This window comes from Gracilinanus agilis, chromosome 4 (genome assembly GCF_016433145.1).
Source record: "Gracilinanus agilis isolate LMUSP501 chromosome 4, AgileGrace, whole genome shotgun sequence".
NCBI lineage: Eukaryota > Metazoa > Chordata > Mammalia > Didelphimorphia > Didelphidae > Gracilinanus > Gracilinanus agilis.
Genome location: NC_058133.1, coordinates 265,000,289 through 265,025,057, shown reverse-complemented (window position 1 = coordinate 265,025,057; position 24,769 = coordinate 265,000,289). Strand labels below are relative to the sequence as shown.

The window sequence follows — 24,769 nt, the reverse complement described above, 5'->3', positions numbered from 1 at the left end:
TATGCATTTCCACTGGTTTTAATGTGTAATCAATCAAGACTTATTTACATATTATTGATAGTTACATTGGTGTGGTCGTTTCAAGTCTACATCCTCAATCATGTCTGCATCAACCCATGTGTTCAAGTGGTTGTTTTTCTTCTATTTTCTACTCCTGCAGTTCTTCCTCTGAATGTGGGTAGCATTCCATAAGTCCCTCAGAATTGTCCTGGATCATTGCATTGCTGCTAGTACAGATGTTCATCACATTCGATTTTACCACAGTGTATCAGTCTCTGTGTACAATGTTCTTTTGGCTCTGCCAAAAGATGGAAGATAAGGGTTTAAAAAAAAAAAAAGAAAAATACCAAAGTGACATAGGTAGTAAAATTTTTTTTTTTAAACTCTTACCTTCAGTCTTGGAGTCAATAGTGTATATTGGCTCCAAGGCAGAAGAGTGATAAGGGTAGACAATGGGAATTAAGTGACATGCCCAGGGTCACATAGCTAGGAAGTGTCTGAGGCCAGATTTGAATCTAAGACCTCCTGTCTCTAGGTCTGACTCTCAATTCACTGAGCTACTCAGCTGCCCCCTGGGAGTACAATTTTCTGGCACTAAAAATATACGCATCAATAAAATAGAATTAAGGTGTTCTTTATTGTGCCCACCTTTGTTTTGACCTGGTTGGCTATTTGGCTTACCCATAGTTCTGTCCATAGTAGTCTATTAAAACTTTTGGAGCAGAGGCTTAGAAATCTGCAGCTTTTTGTTGATGGTTTTGGTAAGGAGTTATGGCTTCTAGCCTGTTTCAGCTTGACATGAAAGCCTTGGTTCCCTCTTCATCCCTTCTCTCTTGAGTATCTTTATTTTTTCCTCCTTCTTGTTCCTGCCCTTCTGTTTTTAAATATATTGTCTTCTTTTTTATTTGTTTTTATTTTTTTGTTTTTAAATATTTTTCCACGGTTACAAGATTCATTTTCTTTCCCTCTCTCCTCTTGGAGCTGACTAGCAATTTCACTGGGTTATACATATGTTATCACTTGATACCTATTTCCATATTATTCATTTTTTTAATAGAGTAATCTTTTAAAACTAAAACCCCAAATCATATACCCATACAGACAAGTGATAAATCATATATTTTTCTTCTACATTTCTAATCCCACAGTTCTTTAGATCTGGATAGCGTTCTTTTTCATAAGTCCCTCAGAATTGTCCTGGATCATTGCATTGCTATTAGTAGCAAAGTCTGTCACATTTGATTGTCCCACAGTATTTCAGTTACTGTGTACAGTGTTCTGGTTCTCCTCATTTCACTCTGCATCAGTTCATGGAGGTCTTTCCAGGTCTTATAGAAATCAAATAGTTCTTTACAGAACAGTAGAATTCCATGACTATCATATACCACAATTTGTTCAGCCATTCCACAATTTGTTCAGCCATTCCCCAATTGAGGGACACCTCTTCATTTTCCAATTTTTTGCCACCACAAAGAGCACAGCTATGAATATTTTCATACAACCCTTTTTTATTATCTCTTTGGGGTACAAGCATAGTAGTGGTGTTGCTGGATCAAAGGGCATGCATTCTTTTAAAGCTCTTTGGGTATAATTCCAAATTGTCTTCCAGAATGATTGAATTAATTCACAACTTCACCAACAGTGTATTAATATCCCAATTTTGCCACACCCCCTCCAACATTTATTATTTTCCTTTACTGTCATATTGGCCAGTCTGCTAGGTGTGAGGTATTTGTCTTCTTTTTGAAAGAGGTTTTTCTTTTAAACCTTACTACCCTATTTTTCATTTGCCCTTTGTAACCTTAGCCTGAATGATTTTCTGACTAGTTTTCTCACTATTTCTTAGAATTATTTTCTCAGAGGCCAGTACTAATTTCCTTTTAGCCAAAAACCAATCATCTTTTCTCAGTTTTTATACCTTTTTGATTTCTCTTTATTGACCTACTTCTTTCTTTAGATACTCTCTTCAAAGTTTGTAGCTGTTCTTTTAAAAATCACCTTTCTTTCTGAATACTCCTCTGATTCCATTGATTTATCTCCATCTCATTTTGTCTTTTACCCATTTGCATCTTCTAAATTTAATCCTAGAATCTTTGCTCTTCTCTCAACATTTATTCCCCCTCAGCAGTATCCAGATGAATGATTTTAGTAGCTACTTGTGTGCAGATAACTTTTAAAATGTCAACCCTAAGGGGGGTGCAGCTGGGTGGCTCAGAGGATTGAGAGTCTGGGCTAGAGACAGGAGGTCCTAGGTTCAAATCTGGCCTCAGACATTTCCTAGCTGTATGACCCTGGACAAGTCACTTAACTCCCATTGCCTAGCCCTTACCACTCTTTTGCCTTGGAGCCAATACACAGGATTGATTCCAAGACAGAAGGTAAGGGTTTAAAAAACAAAAACAAAAACAAAATGTCAACCCTGAATTACCACCTTCCACTCAGTTTTACCTTTTTAGAAGTTGTTGAATAAACAGAAATGAAGTATAGAAGGACCATGTTGTAGAAGAAAGGGTATGAGCCTTTAAGTCAAGAGATATATATATATATATGTGTGTGTGTGTGTATATATATATATATCTCCATTCATTCATTTATTTATTCATTCATTCATCCACTTATTTATTTATTTGTTTGTTTATTTATTTTATTTATTTATTCATTTATTTGTTTGTTTGTTTATTTATTTTAAACCCTTTCCTTCTGCCTTTGGATCAATACTATGTATTGGCCAAGGAGGAAGAGAGGTAAGGGCTGGGCAGTGGGAGTTAAGTGACTTGTCCAGGGTCACACAGCTGGGAAGTGTCTGAGGTCAGATTTGAACCCAGGCCCTCTGAGCTCCAGGCCTGGCTCTATCCCCTGAGCCACCCAGCTGTCCCTAGCTGAACTAACACTAATACCTAGTAATTGTTTGACCAAGACAAGTCACTTTTCTAGACCTCAGCTCCCTTATCTGTAAAATGGGTATAAAAATCCTTGCATAACAACCTCACAGAGTTGTTAATCTTGAGAGATATTTGTAAACCTTAAAATGCTATAGCAGAGTGATTTATGGTCACCCAGTCCATAGAAATAAATACCATGGTTCTTGCCTTTAAGGATTTTGAAATCTAGCTGAGGAGGTGAGACCTACTAAGGAAATGCCTGCTATTGCTGTATAGACTCTGTTTAGAGGAGAACTGAAAGAGTTTACAGCAAGGGAAAAGTCATGGTAGAGGTTTAGTCCCTGAAGGCTTCATGGAGTATCTCAGTTTTGAACTGAAGATATGGTAATATTTTGATTAACAGGAGGCCAGGGTAAGTGTAGGAGCGAAGACCCAGAGACAGAAGGGACCATGGTGTGCCTGGGGAGCATTAAGCACCAGCTTGACTGGAGCAAATGGTGGGTGGGTGTTTGGGAGATAAGGTTAAGGCAGTTAATGGAGACCTTTGACTTCCAGACTGAGGATTTTGGATTTGAGCTGGGAGGCTATTTTAGGTTCTGAACCAGGCCAGAGAGTGCTGTGATAAAAGAGGTGTTTTAGGAAGATTCATTTGGCAATGGCAGAAGTAAGGGGGAGAAACCAGAGGTAGGAAAGCCAGCTCTCAGAGCCTTACAGGCAGGAAGCTGGGTAGCACAGTGGATTGAGAGCCAGGCCTAGAAATGAGAGGTCCTAGGTTCAAATATGACCCCAGACACTTCCTGGCTGGGTCACCCTGGGCAAGTCACTTAACCCCATTGCCTAGTCCTTACCACTCTTCTGCCTTGGGGACCCATACACAGTGTTGATTCTAAGATGGAAGGTAAGAGTTTTAAAAAAGAAAGAAAAGAAGATGCCTTATTTTCTTCTGAGAACAGGAGAGGAGGCAATGCAGTGGTGCCATTTCTAGTTCAGAGTGAAATCATGATGGCTAAGGCTGGGAGAACTTTGGTGTGGGATGCCTGATTTGGAACCAGATGAAGTTTCGTTTATGTAAAATTCTTTCCTGAATTTATATACATGCTTTTCCCATGTAAATAAGCCCTGAAATAGGATGTTGTGTCTTAAATATGTGTGGAAAAGTTAGAAAGGAAGGAAAGAGTATAAAGAAAGGGTCTCAAGATGGTAATAGAGATAGGAAAACAGATTACTGAGAATCCACACCTACTCGCCTGGGGGACCTGGAAGGTTTGGAGAATTCTTTTGTTTTTTAGTGAAAAGCCCTGGGCTCAAGTCACTGTACTTAGACTTGATGTCATGAGTATGCAAAAGAAGTTGACTGGTTAATGATTGGATAAATGAAGAACGCAATTTATTAAGCACTTATCTGCCCAGAACTGTGCTAGCTGGAGAGAGAAATAGAAAAGTAATTCAGGAAGAACCAGGATGGATAATATAAGCAGCAGCCCAGCTGAAATCTCCCAATATTCTCCTCTGAATAATTTAAAGTAATACCTCAATAAAGGAAAAAAGACTTTTGAGGGGAATGGGATAAAAAGAGAGAAGACTAAATAGAAGAAAATAGGATGGAAGGAAATACTCAGTTATCATAACTGTGAATCTGAATGGGATGTGCTCACCTATAAAACAGAAGCAAATAACAGAATGGATTAGAAACCATAATCCAATAATCTGTTGTTTATAAGAGAGAGACAATACTTGAAACAGAGAAACACACACAGAGTTAAAATAAAGGATTGGAGCAGAATCTCTTATGCTTCAGAGGCAGGAGTAGAAATCATGATCTCAGACAAAGCAAAAGCAAAAATAGACCTACTTAAAAGCGATAATCAGGGAAACTACATTTTGCTAAAAAGTACCATAGACAATGAAGTAATATCAAAAGTTTGATGGGAAGTTTTTCTAATAGAGGCCTCATTTCTCTAATATGTAGGGAACTGAGTAAATTTATAAGAATTAGGGCTATTCCTCAATTGATAAATGGTCAAAGGATATGAACAAGTAGCTTTCAGAAGGAGAAATCAAAGCTATATATATAGTCGTATGAAAAATGCTCATAGAAATGTAAATTAAAACAATTTTGACGTATCACTTTACATTTATCAGAAATGACAAATACTAAAACAATTGAGGGGAAATAGGTACACTAATAAACTGTTGGAGTTATGAACTAGTCTCTTTATTCTGGAGCACAATTTGGAATTACACTCAAAGGACTATAAAACTGGGCACATCCTTTGATCCAGCAATACCACTACTAGGTCTGAACCCCAAAGAGATAAAAGGAAAAAGATTAACATGTACAAAAATATTTAAAGTAGCTATTTTTGTGATGATAAAAGAATTGGAGATTGAGGAGATGAACTGGTGCAAAGTAAAGTGAGAACAACCAGGAGATCTTTGTGCACAGTAATACCAATGTTGTAATAATGATCATCTATGAAAGACTTGGCTGCCTTGATCAATACCATGATCCAAGGCACTTTCAAATGTGAATTTTAAAATTAATATCTAATAACTTATATTTTATTAATAATAAGCACACATAAAAACTAACTAAAAAGGTACTAACCAGCCCACTCGAGGGAGCAAAAGAGCAAGCAGGAGGAGTTACAGCAAACTATATACAAATGGGGCAAAACAAACGGGGCAATGCAAACGTGAACAAAGGGAAAAGCATTCTGTTTAATATAGAAAGGAAATTTGGGTAATGTAGTTTTAGGGATTCAAGATATTTCTAACTACACAAAGCATTCAGAAAAATTGTTGTCCACCTTCAGAAAGAACTGAAGAACTCTTGAGTGCAAATTAAAGTATAACTTTCTTGCTTTTTTCCTTTTTTTTGATGTGGCTAATAAGGAACTATGTTTTGCATGGTTTTACATGAATAATTAATGTAATTTTGCTTGCCTTCTCAGTGGGTGGGAAAGGGTTGGGAGGGAGGGAGAGAATTTGGAACTTAAAATTTAAAAAGAAAAGGATGCTAAAAATGTGATCAATTTTTAAAAGGCAAAAAAAGTAAAGTGGTTCATTCCCTATTCTCGGAATTTATCTTCTAATTAGGGGAGACAAACATATAAGAAAGAGAGAAAAGATAGAAAGAAAGACTTTTGGATAGGAGGGATAACTTGGAAGTCCTGAGGGAGTTTCAGCAAGGCAGATGGAAAGGCCTAAGGGCAGATCAGATTTCTGTGCCTGGGGGTCTGGAGGATGTGTGTTGCTGTATGGCAGATGTAAGGTCTGGAGGACCCTAGGATGCAGTGAATGTCTGGGCAAGTGATAAGGTATGGGAGTCTATCTTCCTGGAAAGACTGTGGTTAATGATTCCTTGTTCATCCAAGTAATGTAAGCAATTACATCCTTTTTTCTTTTCTTTTTTTTTTTTTTTTTTTTTTTAAAACCCATACCTTCCATCTTGGAGTCAATACTGTGTATTGGCTCCAAGGCAGAAGAGTAGTAAGGGTAGGCAATGGGGGTCAAGTGACTTGCCCAGGGTCACACAGCTGGGAAGTGTCTGAGGCCAGATTTGAACCTAGGACCTCCCATCTCTATGCCTGGCTCTCAATCCACTGAGCTACCCAGCTGCCCCTAATTACATCCTTTCTTGAAGTATGAAACTTGGATGATCTATCCTTGGGAAGTAGAGAAGAGGACCTGAGGGTCCAAGTGATGATTCTGGATTCAATTCCACAGAGGTGGGTTTGGGGAGGGGGTTGGTCAGTGGCCAGCCAGAAGAGAGGAAGGGACAAAGGTAGGAGTGATGGGGGATAAGACCACTCTGAAATACTTGTTTCCCCACAAGATTCTTTGGAGTCTTAATGGATTCTGGATGATCTGGGGCCAGGGAGAAGGAAGTCCATCTCCCTTTCACTTCCTTCTTTCACAATGTTTTAGAGAAAGTATAGCACCAATAGTGTGTCTCCCTAAAGGACTTCATATGAGGTCATGTACACAATAAATGTAGGACAAATGTTTTTGGCTGATTGACTTGCTTTAGTTTTTGTTTCTGTTCTAGCAATATTGTTAGAATTATACAAAGCTAAATTTTACCATTGGCTTCACTGGTGATTGATTAAAAAACAAAACAAAACCATACCTTCTGTCTTAGAATCAATACTATATACTGGTTCCAAAGCAGAAGAGAGTCAAGGCCTAGGCAATGGAAGTTGCAGCTTGCTTAGGATCACACAGCAAGGAGAAGTGTCTGTGAGGTCTGATTTGAACCCAGGGCCTCCCTTTTCCAGGCCTGGTTCACAATCTACTGAGCCACCTCATAAAAACATTTGTTGCATTGAACTTTTAGAATCTACTTGCCTTAACTTCTCAACCTTATCCCCTACATTTGATTTTCTACTCCTAAATGGGAGTAGTAGGGATATTGTTGGAATTATCTGTCTTTATGATGTTTGCTGCAAGTCTTGCTTGCTTTAATGTTTTATACTTTCCTTTAAAAAATTAAACTAATTTTAAATGTTTCATTCTGTACCCCAAATCCATTCTGCCTCTGCAAATATCTTATGGAATCATGACTGATCCTTGTGTTTTTCTGAAAGTCTTTAATCCTGCTTTAGTTTTTTGTTTTTGTTTTTTAATCCTACTTGTTTTTAAAAGAAACAGCTTTTATATTGGAATGGAATGGTAGCTTCAGAGGTCATAGCTGGACAGAGTAAGAGTCAAACCATACCAAGTATGTATCAAATGGCATATACATTCGATATCATTGTGGTTCCTACATATCTTACACTTCATGCCTACAGCATCATTCTGATTAAAAGCAGCCGGCTGTGCTTTTGTATGGCTTATGGTCCTGTGAGACATTTAGATCCCTCTATTATTTTTATCTCTATTGAAGTTTCTATAAATTACTATAAGCTCTTGGAGGGCTAGGACTATGTAAATCGATACATTGCTCAGTATCACTATATTCAGGCAACCATTTGGTAAAGGTTTCCCAGTGGTCACATTTGCTGATGTTGTTAGCTGTTTTGTGTTAACCTATTTCTTGTCCAACCTCATTTTATTTGATTTTTACCACTTCAACTCAAAGGTCTTACTAATTCTTATCCTCTGTGTTGCTACTTGCTTTGGGCCTATTCCTTCTTTGCCTTGACCCCTCTCTGATTTATTCTACCATCTAGGTCATTAATGATAATGTTCAATAACAAGAAATGGTATTCAATGAATCCACTGTGGCCACTCTGATTTGTATGTGTTTTAATGATATTTGGTTCTTTTCCCTGCTGGGCTATGTAATTTTAAATAAGACTAAGGGAGTTATGAGGAGAAGCTTGGACTGCTCATTAACATTTCTTTCCCTTTTGAGTCAAAGTCCTTTGACCTTGGATCGTCCCTTTCCTGTTGTGAGGTTGTGCAGTTAATTCATTCATTCTCTTCCTGGGCAGGCAGAGGTGGCGCGTCTATCTATGGCAAACAGTTTGAAGATGAACTTCATCCAGAATTGAAATTCACAGGTGTGTATAATCAGACCAGAAAGCCAGGGCAGGGAAGTGGGTTTTAAAATGTAAAAAGCTCTTCTTTTGGCTGTCACTCCAGGTGACTGGGAGATTAGCATGGGTTCTGGCAGCTGCTTAGCTCTGGTGGAACAAAAAGAATTGGCAGCTATGAGAAAAGGTATCTCCTCATGGCTTGCTGAGTAATGAAAAGAGCTCTTCTGAGGTGTTTTGGCCTCTAAGTATTTGCTGAATACTGCTATTGGTGGGATTTCAGAAGCTGCCCAGAGAGAAGATTTGCTGAACTAGAGTAGTAGGGAGAGGATTCTGGGTAATATATCAGTCATCTTGAGAGAGGGCAAAAGGTCTGATGAAAGCAGATATGAATATATTTTCCTGAGAAGTACTCATCTAAGAATTGGGATGGCCTGGGGACCAAGAAGAGAAATAAAGGAGGTAGTCTAAAATAGTCCACTAAGACTGGGGATTTTGCAGGGATTCTAAGCAAGGTGTAATGAAGACCAGAATGAAAACCATAAATTCTGGAATCCTTAATAGTTCTGTTGTGAAGCTAAGAGGTTCATTGCTACTTTTTCTATCCCTTTTTCTCCCTTGTAGGGGCTGGAATTCTTGCAATGGCCAATGCAGGGCCAGACACCAATGGCAGCCAATTCTTTGTGACCTTGGCCCCAACCCAGTGGCTTGATGGGAAGCACACCATTTTTGGCCGTGTGTGTCAGGGCATAGGGATGGTGAATCGAGTGGGTATGGTAGAGACAAATGCCCAGGATCGTCCTGTTGATGATGTGAAGATTATCAAGGCTTACCCATCTGGATAAAATTGGAGTCTAGGCAGATACATCCATGGCCAGTCCCAGCAAGTTCATTGGAGAGTTCTTAGCTGGCCAGTTCCTAGGTGACCTGTGGACTTCAGGGCAAAATGACCTCTGCATTTGCATCTATTGCTCGAGTCATCCTTGGATTTATGGTTTCAGTTTTGTTCTGCAGATTAAGCTCAGTGTCTCAGATGCACTACAGATGAAAGTGCATTTTAATTAAAAGATACTTTTTCCTTCTCCTCAGGATATAAATGTCAAAATATTGTACATACACCTATTATAGCAATTGACCAGAGCTGTTCTCTCCTGAATTTGTTTCTTTTGATCCATCTGGGAAAAAATTAAATAGAATCAGGAGATACTGGTAAATGTAGACTTATTCACTCCAAACCTAATCTCTTTCCAGGGAGTCTTACTCCTTGACTTTGGTGACTAATGGCAACAGAATTTGTATCTGATTTTGTATATGTGTGCCTGTGTGCCTGTGTGTGTGTGTGTGTGTGTGTGTGTGTGTGTGTGTGTGTGTGTGTGTGTGTAGGACTATATATTTATTATATATAAACACATGCATATTTGTGTTCAAACCCTTTCCACAAACACATGTATATATTTTGAAATCCTGGGCACAAACAATATTTTTGTTTCTGACACCCCAAACAAAATCATACTGAATTTTTGCCAAGTGGAAAACACTTCCAACAGAGAAGACAACACTCAAATTTCCAAGAGGGAGTTAGGTGGGAGGGTTTATATATAATTAATTTTAAAATGAATTTCACTCAAGAAAAAAAATAATTTTGTTTAACTCCCCATTTTCCAGCAAGGAATGAGATCTTCAGTGACCATAATGGCAGACTATGGATTCTGTTGTTTGTTTTTATGTTACCTTCATTTCTGAATGTTTTTTCCTTACCCTTGAAAAAAATCCCTTGTAACTGAGAATAAGAAAGCAAGAAGAAAAGAACAATTCATCAAAGCTTACCAACCCATCAACCATCTGGCTGGATAGTTGTTCCACACCATTGAGTACCTCTGTATTTTTGAAGAGAAGTGAGAGGTGCATTTCTCATCTCTTTGAGAGGACAGGTTTGGCTATGATAATTATTCAGCACTCAGTTGGCATGTATTCTTTCCATTTACATCACTGTAGTCATTGCATATGCTGTTTTCCTGGTTCTATTGATTTTACAATTCGTATAAATCCTGCCATATTTCTCTGAATTATAAATTTTCTTCTAAAAGCAGCTCTCTAGAGATGAAAGGCATTATCACCTTAACTGCTTCAAACCAGAACTGTAGTATACTTCACTTTTAGAATGTACTTCCTGTTACGTGGGGGAAGAGAATGGGGGTAGAGTTAATACTATCATATTGCACCGGTAACAACACAAAAAATGGATTTTGGCATTTGGTTGTTGTCATTCTCCTTTGTAATATTCTCATGCAGTCTATTATTCATCATCTTAACCTTAATAAGCTTCCCAGATACTGCAACAGTTAATATCTGAGATTTTGCATTGTTTTAGGTTTACAGATCTCTAGTGAGCTATAGCAGAAATAGAGCTTCCTTCATCATCATCATCAAAGTATTCCAGAGCTGTTGCATTCAAGAACAGCTCTTATTTAGAACAGAAGGTAGAACAGAGGAAAGAGAACATAAGCAATATCTACTGGTATTTGTCTGTGAGGGGGAATTAAATTTAGATTGGGCGAGATAGACTCAGCTGAGGGACCCGAGCTATTCATTTAGCTTGCAGGCAATCTGCCACTGCACATTTTCACCCCCGTGTTGATGGGACTGGTGGTGTACTTGTGTAGTTCTCCCCCCTTAAGCTCCTCAAAGGCAAGACTACATCTTTTAATCTTTCTTTGTTACTCCCAGTAGATGCTTTGCTTTCCAAATAACATCATTTAAAAAAAAATCCTTTATTAAGTGCTAAACTCTGAATGGGCTAAATTGGAGCCTTAAATGTGGGAGTAGGATGAGCAATGGAGAGCTTTGAGTGGGAGTGTTTGAGATGAGTAAGGATCCTGCTGAACATGGGCTCCATAATAACTTGAATTTCTATAGCCCTTTTAAGATTTAGAAAAGAGTGCCTCCCCCTACTCCCCCAAACACCTTTTGAGAGAGAGGTATTGTGTTATTCTCCCCATTTTGCAGATGAGGAGACAGGCTAAGGGAGGAGATTATTTGCTCACAGTCATTCAGGTAGTGTTGGAAGTAGGAACTGGTAGAACTGGGCCCTCAGATTCCTGAGTCCTGAGCCCTTCCCACTCTTCTGTGTTCCTTCCCTCACAAGAGTGTTATATGCTAAAAAAGAAAGTCAAAACTGAGTGATTGATGAAAAAAAAAGAAACCCTAATCATCATGGAGAACAGATAGTGAAGCATAATAAAAATACTCCCTCCTCTTAGCCAAAGAGATGGGAGTCCATAGCATCAGATGGATTCACTGGATTGATTGTTCTGTGCTTAAACTGATTTTCTTTATCATGAGAGGTGGTGGGGTGGAGAGCATATATCTAGAAGTGACTGATTTAAAAAACAAAATACATCTGTGCCTTAGAGCTAGAACGATCTTAGAGACTGTCACACCCTTTCCCCTCTCCCTCTTATTTACCCCTCTTCTTTTTTTTTTTACATAGACCCAGAGAATAGAAATAACTTTGGTAAGAAAGTCTGTGGAAGAAAAAAAAAATCTGACTCCCAGTCTGCTGTTTTTTTCTGCTATCTCATGCTCATGAAATGAGACGGGAATTCAAGGTGTCTGGGGCATAGGGTTAGAATTTTAGACTTAAGAGGAAGCCTCTATAATTAAAAAAAAAAAAAAACACAAAACCTTGCCTTCTGTGTTAGAATTGATACTAAGTATAAGTTCCAAGGCAGAAGAAAGCTGCAAGGGTTAAGCATTTGGGGTTAAGTGACTTTTCCAGGGTTACCCAGCTAGGAAGTTCCTGATACAAATTTGAACCCAGAACTTCCTTTCTCTAGGCCTGGTGCTTTTATCCACTTAGCCACCCCTATAATTTCTAAAGTACCCCTTTGTGACTGTGATGATGGCTTCCCCCAGCCCTGTTCTTTACACTTGTATTGTTGGGTGTAAGAGGATCATACTAGATAGCCTGGAATATGATGGACCAGTAAAATTAAAGAAAAGTCATGGAAACTGTCATAAGCAGTTGTGGCATTTGGGTAGACATGGCCTCTTTACAGTTTTCTTCTGCTCCTATGCCATTTCAGGGTTCCCCCAAACAGACAATGATCTACGAGTGGATCTCAGCCTTTTGGGGTTCTTTTTTGCCAGTTTTTGCAATGTGAGGCCCCTTATGACTAAAGAGGGAGGAAAAGGGTTCCCATCTCATCCAAAAGGTATATTCTGTGTTCTATCCACATTCCTTTAGTAGCAGCAACAGCAGCAGCAGCTTAGAATCATAGAATATCAAAGCTGGAGTTGACCTTAGAGATTGCCCTGTCGTACCTCATTTTATAAGTGAATGTTGAGCCTAGTGAAGGAAGTGACACATGGCTGGCTACTAAAGGGGCTTTGAACCCTTAGGTAGCCTCAGGCAAGTCACAACTTCCCTGGGACTCAGTTTACCTCATCTATGAAATGAGAGGGGCTGGACTAGATAGCCTCTGAGGTCCCTTTCACATTTTTTAATGTTATAGAACCAGGTTTTCTGACTTAAAGTCTGAAGCAGGACTTTCCCACCGAATTGTTCTGCTCACATCTAGCCCCCAGTGAAGAGCATAAAGCTCAAGAAAGAAAAAGATGACTCATCAAGAAAAGGCTGGGGACACCCCCATTCTTTATCAAAACATTTTTAGTCAGGCTTAGGTGCTAAGCCCCAGCCTTGGGTTTAGTTTAGCAAACATATCTAGGTCATGTAAATTCTGAAGGACTTGGTCCATTTTGTTTTTATATTATGACCTAGGCACCAATAGACTTTTTAGCACAAGAAGTGAATTTAAAGGTTGACTAGTTCAACCTCATCATTTTACAATTGAGGAAATTGAGGCCTAGAGAGAATTGCTTTACTCTTGGTCATACAGGGAGTCAGTAACAAGGCTAGATCTGGAACCCAGGTTGCCTGTTAAGTAGCCCTGATGTGACCTTCATGATTGGTCAAGTCACTCCCCTTTGCTGAGGGTCAGTTTCCTCATCTGTAACAGGACACATGCATACTACTGCCCTTTCAGGGTTATGAGCAAAAACCTGAAAGTTCTGCTCAAGCATGTTTTCACAAGTAAAATTATATTCAGATTTTTTTAACTCATCTGAGCTACCCAAGGTGGTCACTTTCTTAGCTTTATTTATTTATTTTTTAAAACCATACTTCTATCTTGAAATCAATACTATGTATTGGTTCCAAGGCTGAAGAGCAGTAAGGGCTAGGCAGTAGGGTTCAAGTGACTTGCCCAGGGTCACATAGCTAGGAAGTGTCTGAGGTCAAATTTGAACCCAGGACCTCCCTTCTCCCTTTGCCTCATTTTCACTGGAGTCTGTGCAGAAAAGAGAAATGAAAAACATGTTTAAGCAACAATATCCACTGCTTTTGAAGCATTTGTGAATGCAGAGCATCCTTCAATTGAAGATGTGTTTTCCTCAAAAACATCCAAGATGATAGGTTCAGCTATTTTTTTTACTTTTTGTTATGATTGTTACAAGCAACAAACATTTCAACATGTAGAAACTAGAAAAAGAAGATGACATATGAAACTGTGAACTTCTTTTATGTACGTTTTTTTAAAGTGCATATTAAATCGAATGTGATAGTATCAAATCTACCCTACTTGTCTGTGCCTCTTTCTGAATTTCCTCCTGGTCTCCTGTGCATTTTTCTAAAAGCTAGGTTGACCTTCCATTTTTTTTCTTGGAATCCCTATTACTGCAACTCTTCATCACCCTCCAGCTCCAATTCTCTCAATCAAAAAAATAGAAGTCCTCCCTCAAAACAAATATCATCTAACAAAACAAATGAACACATTAGCTATTTCTGAAACTATGTCTCATTCTGCGCCTCTGGTCAGCCACTTCTTTGCCAAGTGTTGGGAAGCATGCTTCAGCAATCAATCTTCTGTCAGTGGCCTTGATTGGATATTGCATTGATTAGAGTTCTTGAGTCTTTCAAAATTGTTTTTCTGTACATTACTGTAGTCATTGTAAACATTGTTTCCCTGGTTCTGCATCAATACATACAAGGCTCTCCATTCTCTTTATGAATCTATGCCTTTTGTCATTTCATAGAACACAATAATCTATAATATTCAGATATCCAGAGGTGGGATGGGAATCTATAGAGAGCTCACTTCCAAGCCAGTAAGACCTGGTTCACGCTCCACCTGTGACACGGGCCAAACCCTTTTATCTCTCCAGGTAACTCTAAGATTATAAATTATAAAGACATTTCCCAGTCGAGAAATGGTCAAAGGATATGAACAGAGGAAGAGATTTAAATTTTTTTTAAAGAGTTTTATGAAAAAATGCTTCAAATCATTACTGATTAGAGCAATGCAAATTAAAACAACTCTGAGATACCACCCCACACCTACCATATTGGCTAACATGACCAAAAAGGAAAAAAGATAGATGAGAAAATTATATATCTATTCAATTATTTATTCATTTATTTGTTTATTTATATGAAATTAGATCCAGTTCAACTATTGGTGGAACTGAACTGATAATACCATTCTGGAGAGCAATATGGAACCAGAATTAAAAGGCCACAAAATTATGCATACCCTTTGACCCAGAAATATCACTATTGGATCTTAATCCCAAAGAGATCAGAAATAAGGGAAAAGCATTTGTACAAAATTATTTTTAGCAGCAATTTTTGTAATGGCAAAGAATTAGAAACTGAGGGATTATCCATCACTTAGAGATTGGATAAATAAGGTGTGACACATGGTTGGAATGGAATACTATATTGCACTATAAGAAACAATGAACAGGATAAGTTCAGAAAAACTTGGAAAGATTTATGAATTGTTACAAAGTAAAGTGAGCAGAATCAAGGGAACAATGTATATAATAACAGAAATATTAAATGATGACCTGTTGTGAAGGGCTAAGCCATTATCAGCAAAGCAAGTCTCCAAGATAGCCACAAGGGACTTGTGATGAAAATGCTCTCCACAGCCAAAGAAGGAACTGTTGGAGTCTGAGTGAGAACAAAGCATGCAACTTCCACTACATGGCCTTCATGAGATTCTGTTGGTTGCGTGTCTTCTATCATGGCATGAACAATATGGAAATAGGGATTATACGAAAGTATGGATATAACCTGTATCAGACTGTTCCCTGCCTCAAGGTGTGGGGGAAAGGAGACGGAAGGTGGAAAGGGAGAAAATCTTTATTTTAAAATGTCAAAAAACAATTGTCAAAAATTGTTTATACATATCAATAAAAAAGATTATAAATTGCCAAAAAGATGCATTGGTAGAGGAAATTTTCTTTCTGAGATGTGATGAGGAAAGCTGATGAAAACTGTATATAAGCTGGAGCCTGAGAGAGATTCATTCATTCTTTTTTTTTTTTTAACATTTATTAATATTCATTTTTAACATGGTTACATGATTCGATTCATTCATTCTTGATGGCCTTTAGCCTAGGGAGGGTGAGCTCTGCTAAGATTTCTTGGTGGCCTTTAACCTAGAGAGTGTGAGCTCTGGTAGGATTCTTGGCAGTCTTGGCCTCGTGGGCACTGAAGGTTCTCGGCATTTTTTCAGCATCTTTGGCTCTTTGGATTTTGGTTTCCTGATCCGGACTTTGGATTCTGTGAGATTCGCATTCAGATTAGCATTTGTGGTCTGGAGGCTCTAGGATTAGGATTTAGGGTATTTTTAGCTAGGTGATATTTTCTACTTCCTTCCTATATTTTCCACTTTAATATCTCTACCTTGCTGTAAATAAAGCTACTAACAGCCTACTGACTCATAGTTTAACTTTAACTTTTATAAATGGCAACCACAACAATTCTTTTTAACCATTATTATGGTTTTCTTTGGAGTGTTGGAGTTGGTATTGGGTTCCTCTTGGAATGGGCTAGATGGAAGAGAAGGGGTTGCCATGGGAACTAAGCAATAGTAGATAACATAACCTTTATAGGTACTTAATTGATCTAAACATAGGCTTTTTTCCTAAGAAAGAGAATAAAAAGATATCCATCCCAAAATAATTCTGATTATAAATTTATAAATTATAAAATTATAAATTTAGTTTTATACAATTTTGGGAAGGATAAATGTGGAGGATAGAAGGAGGAATATATCCAGACCAATGCAATCAATTATTCATTTTTTAATTTTTTTAAACATTTATTAATATTTATTTTTTAGAAAAGTTAACATGGTTACATAATTCATGCTCTTTCCCCTTCACCCCCTGAGCTCCCCCCCCCCCTCCATGGCTGATGTGTATTTCCACTGGTTTTAACATGTGCCAATTATTTTTAAAATTTATTTTTAAACACTTATTTTTCTGTCTTTTAAAAAAAATCCTTGCCTTTTGTCTTACAATCAATACTAAGTATCAGTTCCAAGGCAGAAGAGCAGTAAGGGCTAGGCAACTGGGGTTAAGTGACTTGCCCAAGGTCACACAGCTAGGAAGTGTCTGAGGTCAAGTTTGAACCCATGTCTTCCTGACTTCAGGCCTGGTGCTCTATCCACTGTGCCACCTAGGTGCCCTTAATTATTCATCATTTTAACATATACTTATTAAGTTCCTGGGTCCTGAGTAAGGTAAAGAAAAACCCTATTCCACTTTTTAAGAGGAATGTAGAAGCTACTGTGGCTTGGATACTGATCACAGACTTGGCATTCAGAGCCCTTTATAACTTCCCTCTCTACACACATCTTGCTGGTCTTATACCTTACTCAGAGGTGTTGTGAAGCTCATATGAGATAGTGGATATAAAGTATTTTGTAAACCTCAAAGAGTCATAAATACCAATAATTATTATTATAAATAGATTTAGAGCTGCAAGGTTAGAGGTCATCTTTTCTAACCCTTCCATTTTACAGATGAGGAAATAGAAGCTGGGAAAGGGGTAGTGATTTGCCCAAAGTCACTGAGTTCCAACCCCAGCTTCTCTAATTCCAAATCCAGTATCTTCCCTTCACACAAACATTCTGGATCAAGACCTGTCCTGTCCCCTGACAACTATCTAAGCATTATTCCAGAACAATAACCCATAGTAAGGCTTCACACCAGTCTTTATTAAATGATTAAATAAATTCTCAAGACATAGGGTAGATTCCCATGATCTATAAAAGATAGCAGAAAGAACCTAAAGTTTAGAAAACAAATTGAGTGATAGTTTAAACAAACTAAACAAAGGAATTGCTAAGTTTAGGATTAAGGGCAGCCAGGTGGCACAGGTCTGGAGTCAGGAAGACTCATCTGAGGCCAAAATTGAACTCAGATGCTTACTTCCTGGGTGACCCTGAGCAAGTCACTTCACCTTGTTTACCTTGGTTTCTTCATCTGTCAGATGAGCTGGAGAAGGAAATGGCAAATCACTCCAGTATCTCTGCCAAGAAAACCCCAAATGGGCACACTGAAACAAATGAACAACAATAAGCTTAGGATCACAACCCTTACATCAGGCACCTACAGTCTCTATGCCAGAGCATCCAGCTAGACTAGACCTGTGATGGTGAACCTATGGCACACATGCTAGAGAGGGCACGCAGAACACTCTGTGAGCATATGTGCCATTGCCTGACAGAGGTGATTACTAGAAAGGCAGAGGGACTGGGGTGGAGCTGCTCCCCTCCCCTTCTTTACTGTGCCTGAGGACATTTCTCATAGCACCAGCCCCTCTGCCCAGCAGCCCAATGGGAGCGCTTCCTCCTCTGTCTGGGGTAAGGGGCGGGGTGGGACACATGTGGCACTGGATCTGGGGAGGACAGGAGGCAGGGCACAGCACATGGTCTCTGAAAGATTCACCATCACTGGACTACACCAATATCTTGTCCCTTTCTAGGATAAAAATGTTCAACTTGGTCTCTTGGGAAATTATGAGTCAGCAAAGATCTAAGCTTCTTGTGGAAGAGGTAGATTAGATTTGCCTTCTACTTGGCTTCAGAGAACAAAATGAAGAGATGGGAGATGGGCAGAGTGGGACATAAAGGGAAGATTTCAGGTTTGGTAGAACAAAAATCCCATCAATAAAATCATAAAGTGGTCTTCCTAAACCACAAGTTTAACTATGCTTCTCTCTCTCCTTCTCCCCCTCCTTCCTCTCTTTTTCATTCTCTCTCTCTCCCTCTCTCTCTCCCTCTCTCCCCCCTCACTTTCTCTGTCTATCTCTCTCTTTTTCTTTTTCTTTCTCTTTATCTTTCTCTCTCTCCCCCCTTTCTCTCACACACACAAAGCTGCCCAGCCCTCCCCATACCTAGTAGCTCTCTAATGACCTCCAGGATCAAATAAGGAAATCTGCATTGTTGTTGTTCAGTCGTGTCTAATTCATGACCCAATTTGGGGTTTTCCACTTCCTTCTTCTGCTCACTTTACAGATGAAGAAACTGAGGCCAACAGGGTTAAATGAATTACCCAGAATCACAGTTAGTAAGTATCTGAGGCTGGATTTGAACTTGAGAAGACGCCCTCCTGACTCTTGGGCTAGTACTCTATCCACTGTGCCACCTAGTTCCTGCTGTTTGCTTGCAAAGTTGTTTATTATAACCCTCCACTCCACACACACACACACACCTTTCCAGTCTTCTTTCTTATACCTTATTCAGGGGCGTTATGAGGTCCAAATAAGATAATGCATGTAAAACACTTTGCAAACCTTAAAGTGCTCTATAAATGCCAGTTATTATTATTTATCTTACAGTCACCAGGGGTCCAATATGTGATAACTTCATTTCCTGTGCCTTCTACTGCATTCCTTTTTTAAAATTTTTTTTCCAAAACCTTACCTTCTGCATTAGAATTAATACTGTATATTGGTTCTAAAGCAGAAGAGCAGTAAGAGCTAGGCAATGGGGGTTAAGTGACTTGCCCAGGGTCACACAGTTAGGAAGTGTCTGAGGCCAGATTTGAACCCAGGACCTCCCTTCTTTGGGCCTGGGTCACAATCCAAGGAGTTACCAAGCTGTCCCCTCTACTGCACTCCTACTGAGCTCATGCATTGTGGAGTAAAATGATTGCAGAGGCATGTTGATATATGTTTAATGATGGGTATGGAGGGAGGGGTGTGGAAAGGAAATATATGCAAAAACTTAAACTTTTAAGTTCAATTTATATTATCACTTTCCTAAATTTAGAAAGTAAACCAAAAAAAATCAAGCCTTGATTTGTAGTAATTGCTGAATGCTCACATTAAAAATTAGAATTGGTGGGAGAGGCGTAGCTAAGTGGTTTGGCGAATTGAGAGCCAGGCTAGAGACAGGAGATCCTGGGTTCAAATTTGACTTCAGACACTTCCTAGTTGGGTTACCCTGGGCAAGTCACTTAGCCCCCATTGCCTAGCCCTTACTGTTCTTCTGCCTTAGAACCAATAGATTCTTTTACAAGATGCCTTTTTTAAAAAAAAATTTAAAATTTTTTAGTTTTAATGTCAAATTTCCATGTAAAGTTTTCCAAGCCATATGATCCAAATTGTCTCCCTCCCTTCTTCCCTTCCCCCTCCCAGAGATGGTAAGCATTTCAATCTGAGTTATACATGTATTATCATGCAACATATTTCCATATTATTCATTTTGTAAGTGAATAATTTTATAAAACCAGAACCCCCAAACATACCAAGATAAACAAATGATAAGTCATATGTTTTCATCTGCATTTTACTCTAACAGTTCTTTCTCGGGAGGTGGATAGCATCCTTTGTCATAAGTCCTTCAGAATTGTCCTGGATCTTCATATTGCTGTTAGTAGCTGCATTTATCACAGTTGATCATCCCACAACATTGCTGTTAATGTGTACAATGTTCTCCTGGTTCTGCTTATTTCACTCTGCATCAGTCCATGAAGATCTTTCCAGCCAAGAATTTCTGAAGTGACAAGATGCCTTTATTGATCCCCTGAATGCTAGAGACTTTCTACTCTGGTTATCTCCAACTTATCTTGTATATATTTTGTGTGAATCTAGTTGTCTCCCGACTAGATGTGCAAACTCCTTGTCTTTTGCCTCTTCTTGTATCCCCAGGATTTAGCATAGTGCCTGCCTGGCCCACAGCAGATGTTGATTGACTGACTAATCAATTATTAACTTATCTGTTAACTTATTAATTAATTAACTTATCTGAAAATGGAGTAGGCACAGTGGATAGAGAGAGGGCTGGCCCTGGAGTCAGGAAGACTCATCTTGATGAGTTCAAATCTGGCCTCAGACACTTACTAGCTTTGTGACCCTGGGAAAGTCACTTCACCCTGTTTGCCTTGCTTTCTTCATCTGTAAAATGAGCTGAAGAAGAAAATGGCAAATTATCTTTGCCAAGAATATCTCCAATGGGGTCCCAAAGATTCTGACAACTGAAAATGACTCAGCAACAACAAATGAAATAAATAGCCTTATAAGGAAGAGAGATTCCCTTTCTTTTCTCCTTGTTTCCTTCCTTCTTTCTTTCCTTCCTTCCTTCCTTTCTTCCTTCACTTCTTCCTTCCCTTTTTCTTCCTTCCTTCCCTTTCTCCTTTTTAAGCAGGAAGCAGGAAGTTCTGCTTAGGTGTGGATTGGTGCAAATGATCTCTAAGTTCCCTTCCAAAGTTACAATTCTATGCTTTTATGAATTTGGACAATTTCAGTGGTTTCCTTATTTGACAGTTCGTTTCCAATTGGTATGCTATGTGGAATCTTCCCACTAGGGGCCACTCCAAGGACACACCTGAGATTCCCCTATGCTTCAGAAAGATTTGTGTGCTGAGATCTAGAAGTCTTCTACTGCCTAACAGGATTTTACTAAGTGGTGTCTGCCAGCCCTTGAGGATGTAGAAAGACAGCAGCTTCTAGTGACTAGGAGCTGGGAATCTAGCTTTTGCCTTCATGGGCAGCTAGGTGGTGCAGAGGATAGAACACTAAGTCTGGAGTCAGAGAATCCTGAGTTCAAATTTAGGCTTAGCTGCTTGCTGGCTATGTGACCCTGGGCAAGTCACTTACTACCTACTTACCTCAGTTTCTCCTCTGTAAAATAGGAACATAATGGAGAGGGAAATGGCAAACCACTTCAGTATCTTTGCTGAGAAAATCCCATGGACAAAATCACTCTGAATTGAGACCTGGTTATTCTGAAGCCTTGAGCTTGGCTGGTCCCTGAGAGCAAAACTTTTTTAAAATATTGTTTTGTTTTATTGTTGTTTGGCCCTTTCAGTCATGTCTGACTTTTTGTGACCCCATTTGGGTTTTCTTTTTTTTACTTTTTAAAAAATATTTTATTTTTTAGAAAAAATTTCCATGGTTACATGATTCAGGTTTTTATCTTCCCCTTCACACCCCTTCACACCCCCCCCCACCCCATAGCCGATGCTCATTTCTACTGGTTTTAACATGTGTCATCAATCAAGACCTATTTCCATATTATTGATAGTTGCATTGGTGTGGTCGTTTCAAGTCTACATCCCCAATCATGTCTGCATCAACCCATGTGTTCAAGCAGTTGTTTTCCACTCCTGCAGTTCTTCCTCTGAATGTGGATATCGTTCTTTTCCATAAATCTCTCAGAATTATCCTGGGACATTGCATTGCTGCTAGTACAGAAGTCCATTACCTTCTATTTTACCACAGTGTATCTATCTCTGTGTACAATGTTCTTCTGGTTCTGCTCCTTTCACTTTGCATCAATTCCTGGAGGTCTTTCCAGTTCACATGGAATTCCTTGAGTTTATTATTTCCATTTGGGTTTTCTTGACCAAGGTACTGCAGTGGTTTGCTATTTTCTTTTCCAGATTATTTGACAGATGAGGAAACTGAGGCAAACAGTTTGCCCAGGGTCACACAGCTAGCAAGTGAGGCTAGATTTGAAACTCAGATCTTCCTGATTCCAGATCTGTTTCTCTATCCACAGTTATCTAGCAGCCTCAAGAGACATCCTAGTATACTACAAAAAGCACTTAGAGTTGAGACTTAGGTTCCATTAGTGTTCTCTGACTTACTGCACTTGTTAAGACAAGTCACTTTTCCTTTCTGGGGATTAGTTTCCTCCTCTGAGAGAAAGAAAGAAAGAAGGAAAGAAAGAAAGAAGGAAAGGAAGAAAGGAAGGAAGAAAGAGAGACAGGGAGGGAGAGAGAGGAAGGAAGGAAGGAAGGAAGAAAGGGAGAGAGGGAGGAAGAGAGGAAGAGAGGGAGGGAGGGAGAGAGAGAGGAAGGAAAGAAGGAAGAAAGGGAGAGAGGGAGGGAGAAAGGAAGGGAGGAAGAAAGGACAAGAAAAGAAAAAAAAAGAGTAATATTGGATTAGATGGCTGAGATTTAGAATGAGGCATGAGGGCTGAACTTGGGAGTTTAAATCCGGGTTCTGACATTTACTAGCTCTCTGATCTTGGGCAAATCTGTTAACCTGTCTGAGACTTAAATATAAAATGAAGGGGTTAGAACTGATGACCTTTAAGTTTTATTCCAGTTTTAGATCTGTAATCCTTTCAATTCCAGCTCTGCCATTTACTACTTTTATGACCTTGAACAAGTCACAACCCCTCTGGACCTTGGTTTCCTCACCTATAATATATGATGGGATTGGTTTTGTTGTTGAGTAGTTTTCAGTTATGTCCAACCCTTTGTGACCCCAGTTGGAATTTCCTTGGCAGAGATACTGGAGTGGGTTGTTATTTCCTGTTCCAGCTCATTTTTTAAAACTGAATTTTATTTTTTTCAGTTACATGTAGAAACGATTTTTGACAACTGTTTTCTGACATTTTATGATTCAGCTTCTCTCCCTACACCCCCACTGAAGGCAGTACATAGCCTGATATAGGTTTTATCAGTGCTTTCATGCAATACATATTTCCATATTCCCCATGTAATGACTAAACATACATACCACATATACATTTTAAAATCTATACTTCTGTCTTAGAATCAATACTGTGTACTGGTTCCAAGGCAGAAGACTGCTAAGGGCTAGGCAATGGGGGTCAAGTGACTTGCCCGGGGTCACATAGTTAGAATTTGGAGGTTTTCTTAGCAAATATAGTAGAGCAGTTTGCCATTTCCAGCTCATTTTACAGTTGAGGAAACTAAGGCCAATAGGCAACAGGATTAAGTGACTTGCTCAGGGTCAAACTGCTAGTAAGTGTCTGAGGCCAGAACTCACCAAGATGAGTCTTCCTGACTTTGGCCTATAGCTCTATCCATTGTGCTACCTTGTTTGCTGGCATTTGGCATACAAAGTTCTTTATTACTCCCCTCTACTCCCAACACACAAACACAAACCCCCTTTCCAGTCTTTTTCTACTTTAGTCTGGATGCTGTGATGCTCAGCTAAGATAATGGATGTAAAACACTTTGCAAATCTTAGAGCACTGTACCACCTAGTTGCCCTAGGATTTGTTTAGGTGACCTCTGAGACTCTTTACAGCTCTAGATCTATGATCCTGTAATCTCTATGATCATATCCGTGATCCTATTTGCTCCATTAGCCTATAATTTATTTTGACAGTTGGGCAAATAGCTTCTCCACTCTAGTAGCTCGAACCATGTGTAACATTCATTAGAGAGTTGGCCCCTTGAGGTCAGGAATTGTTTTTGCTTTTTCTTTGTATGCCTGGTGCTTAGTCCTGAGTGCCTGGCAGTGTAGTACATGCCTGATGAATGAATGAAGGCTCGTTGACTCACTGATTACTAGTGGTGCCCTTGAAGGTAAGGAGGAAGGCAGAGAGGTAGCTCTTGCTCAGTGCCCTCCCTCGAGCTCAGCTTTCTGACTCAGAGCCATGCAGAGCCCAGAAAGGGACCAAGACAGCTTCCTGTTCATCCTACTGGTCCTCTTTCTCCCTCAGACTCACCGAGTCCTAGTAGAAGGGAGGGAGAGAGCCCAAGTGATCCTAATCAGTGTGTTTATTGGGCATAGATGTTTTAACTTCACAACTGAGGAAATCTCGGTGAAAGAGCTTCCTTTTCCAGGAGAATCTGGCCAGGGCTCCGTTAGAAACTGCTGTTTATACCTTGAAAATGCTCTCCTAGGGAAGATCTATGGGGGAGGAGGGAGAAAGAATAACCCTGCTTCCTTATTAAACTGAGGAGGAGGAGGGGAAGAAAGAGAAGAGGAGTATGACCATTTTGTGTTTGCTGGCTCTGGAAAGCGCCCAAAGTCGAGAACACACAGGATTTTGCATTTGTCTCTTTGCCAATGTTTATAAAAGAAAAGCCTGCCTTTTGGATTTCACCTTTGGAAAAATTTGTGCTGCTGTTTAAAATAAAATGAAAGAAAAATACCTTGAGTCTAAAACTGACTGAGGAAGGATTTGACTAAATTGCTGCCTTCCTCTCTCCCTCCCTCCCTCCCTTCCTTTTTTCTTCCTTGCTCTTTCCTATTCTCCCTCTCCTTTTCATTCCATTCTTCTCTCTCTCTCTCTCTCTCTCTCTCTCTCTCTCTCTCTCTCTCTCTCTCTCTCTCTCTCTCTC

At 39.3% G+C, this 24,769-nt stretch overlaps 1 protein-coding gene across 1 annotated transcript in view; it reads left to right on the top strand.

Moving 5' to 3' along the window:
* Positions 1–9,453, top strand: part of PPIL1 (peptidylprolyl isomerase like 1) — a 19,626-nt gene extending 10,173 nt beyond the window's left edge. Inside the window, exons 3-4 of the mRNA XM_044674343.1 lie at positions 8,321–8,389; positions 8,987–9,453. Of these exons, the coding sequence (XP_044530278.1) occupies positions 8,321–8,389; positions 8,987–9,207 (290 nt within the window). The 3' untranslated portion in view covers positions 9,208–9,453. The remainder of the gene's footprint in view (positions 1–8,320; positions 8,390–8,986) is intronic.
* Positions 9,454–24,769: the final 15,316 nt, after the last annotated feature.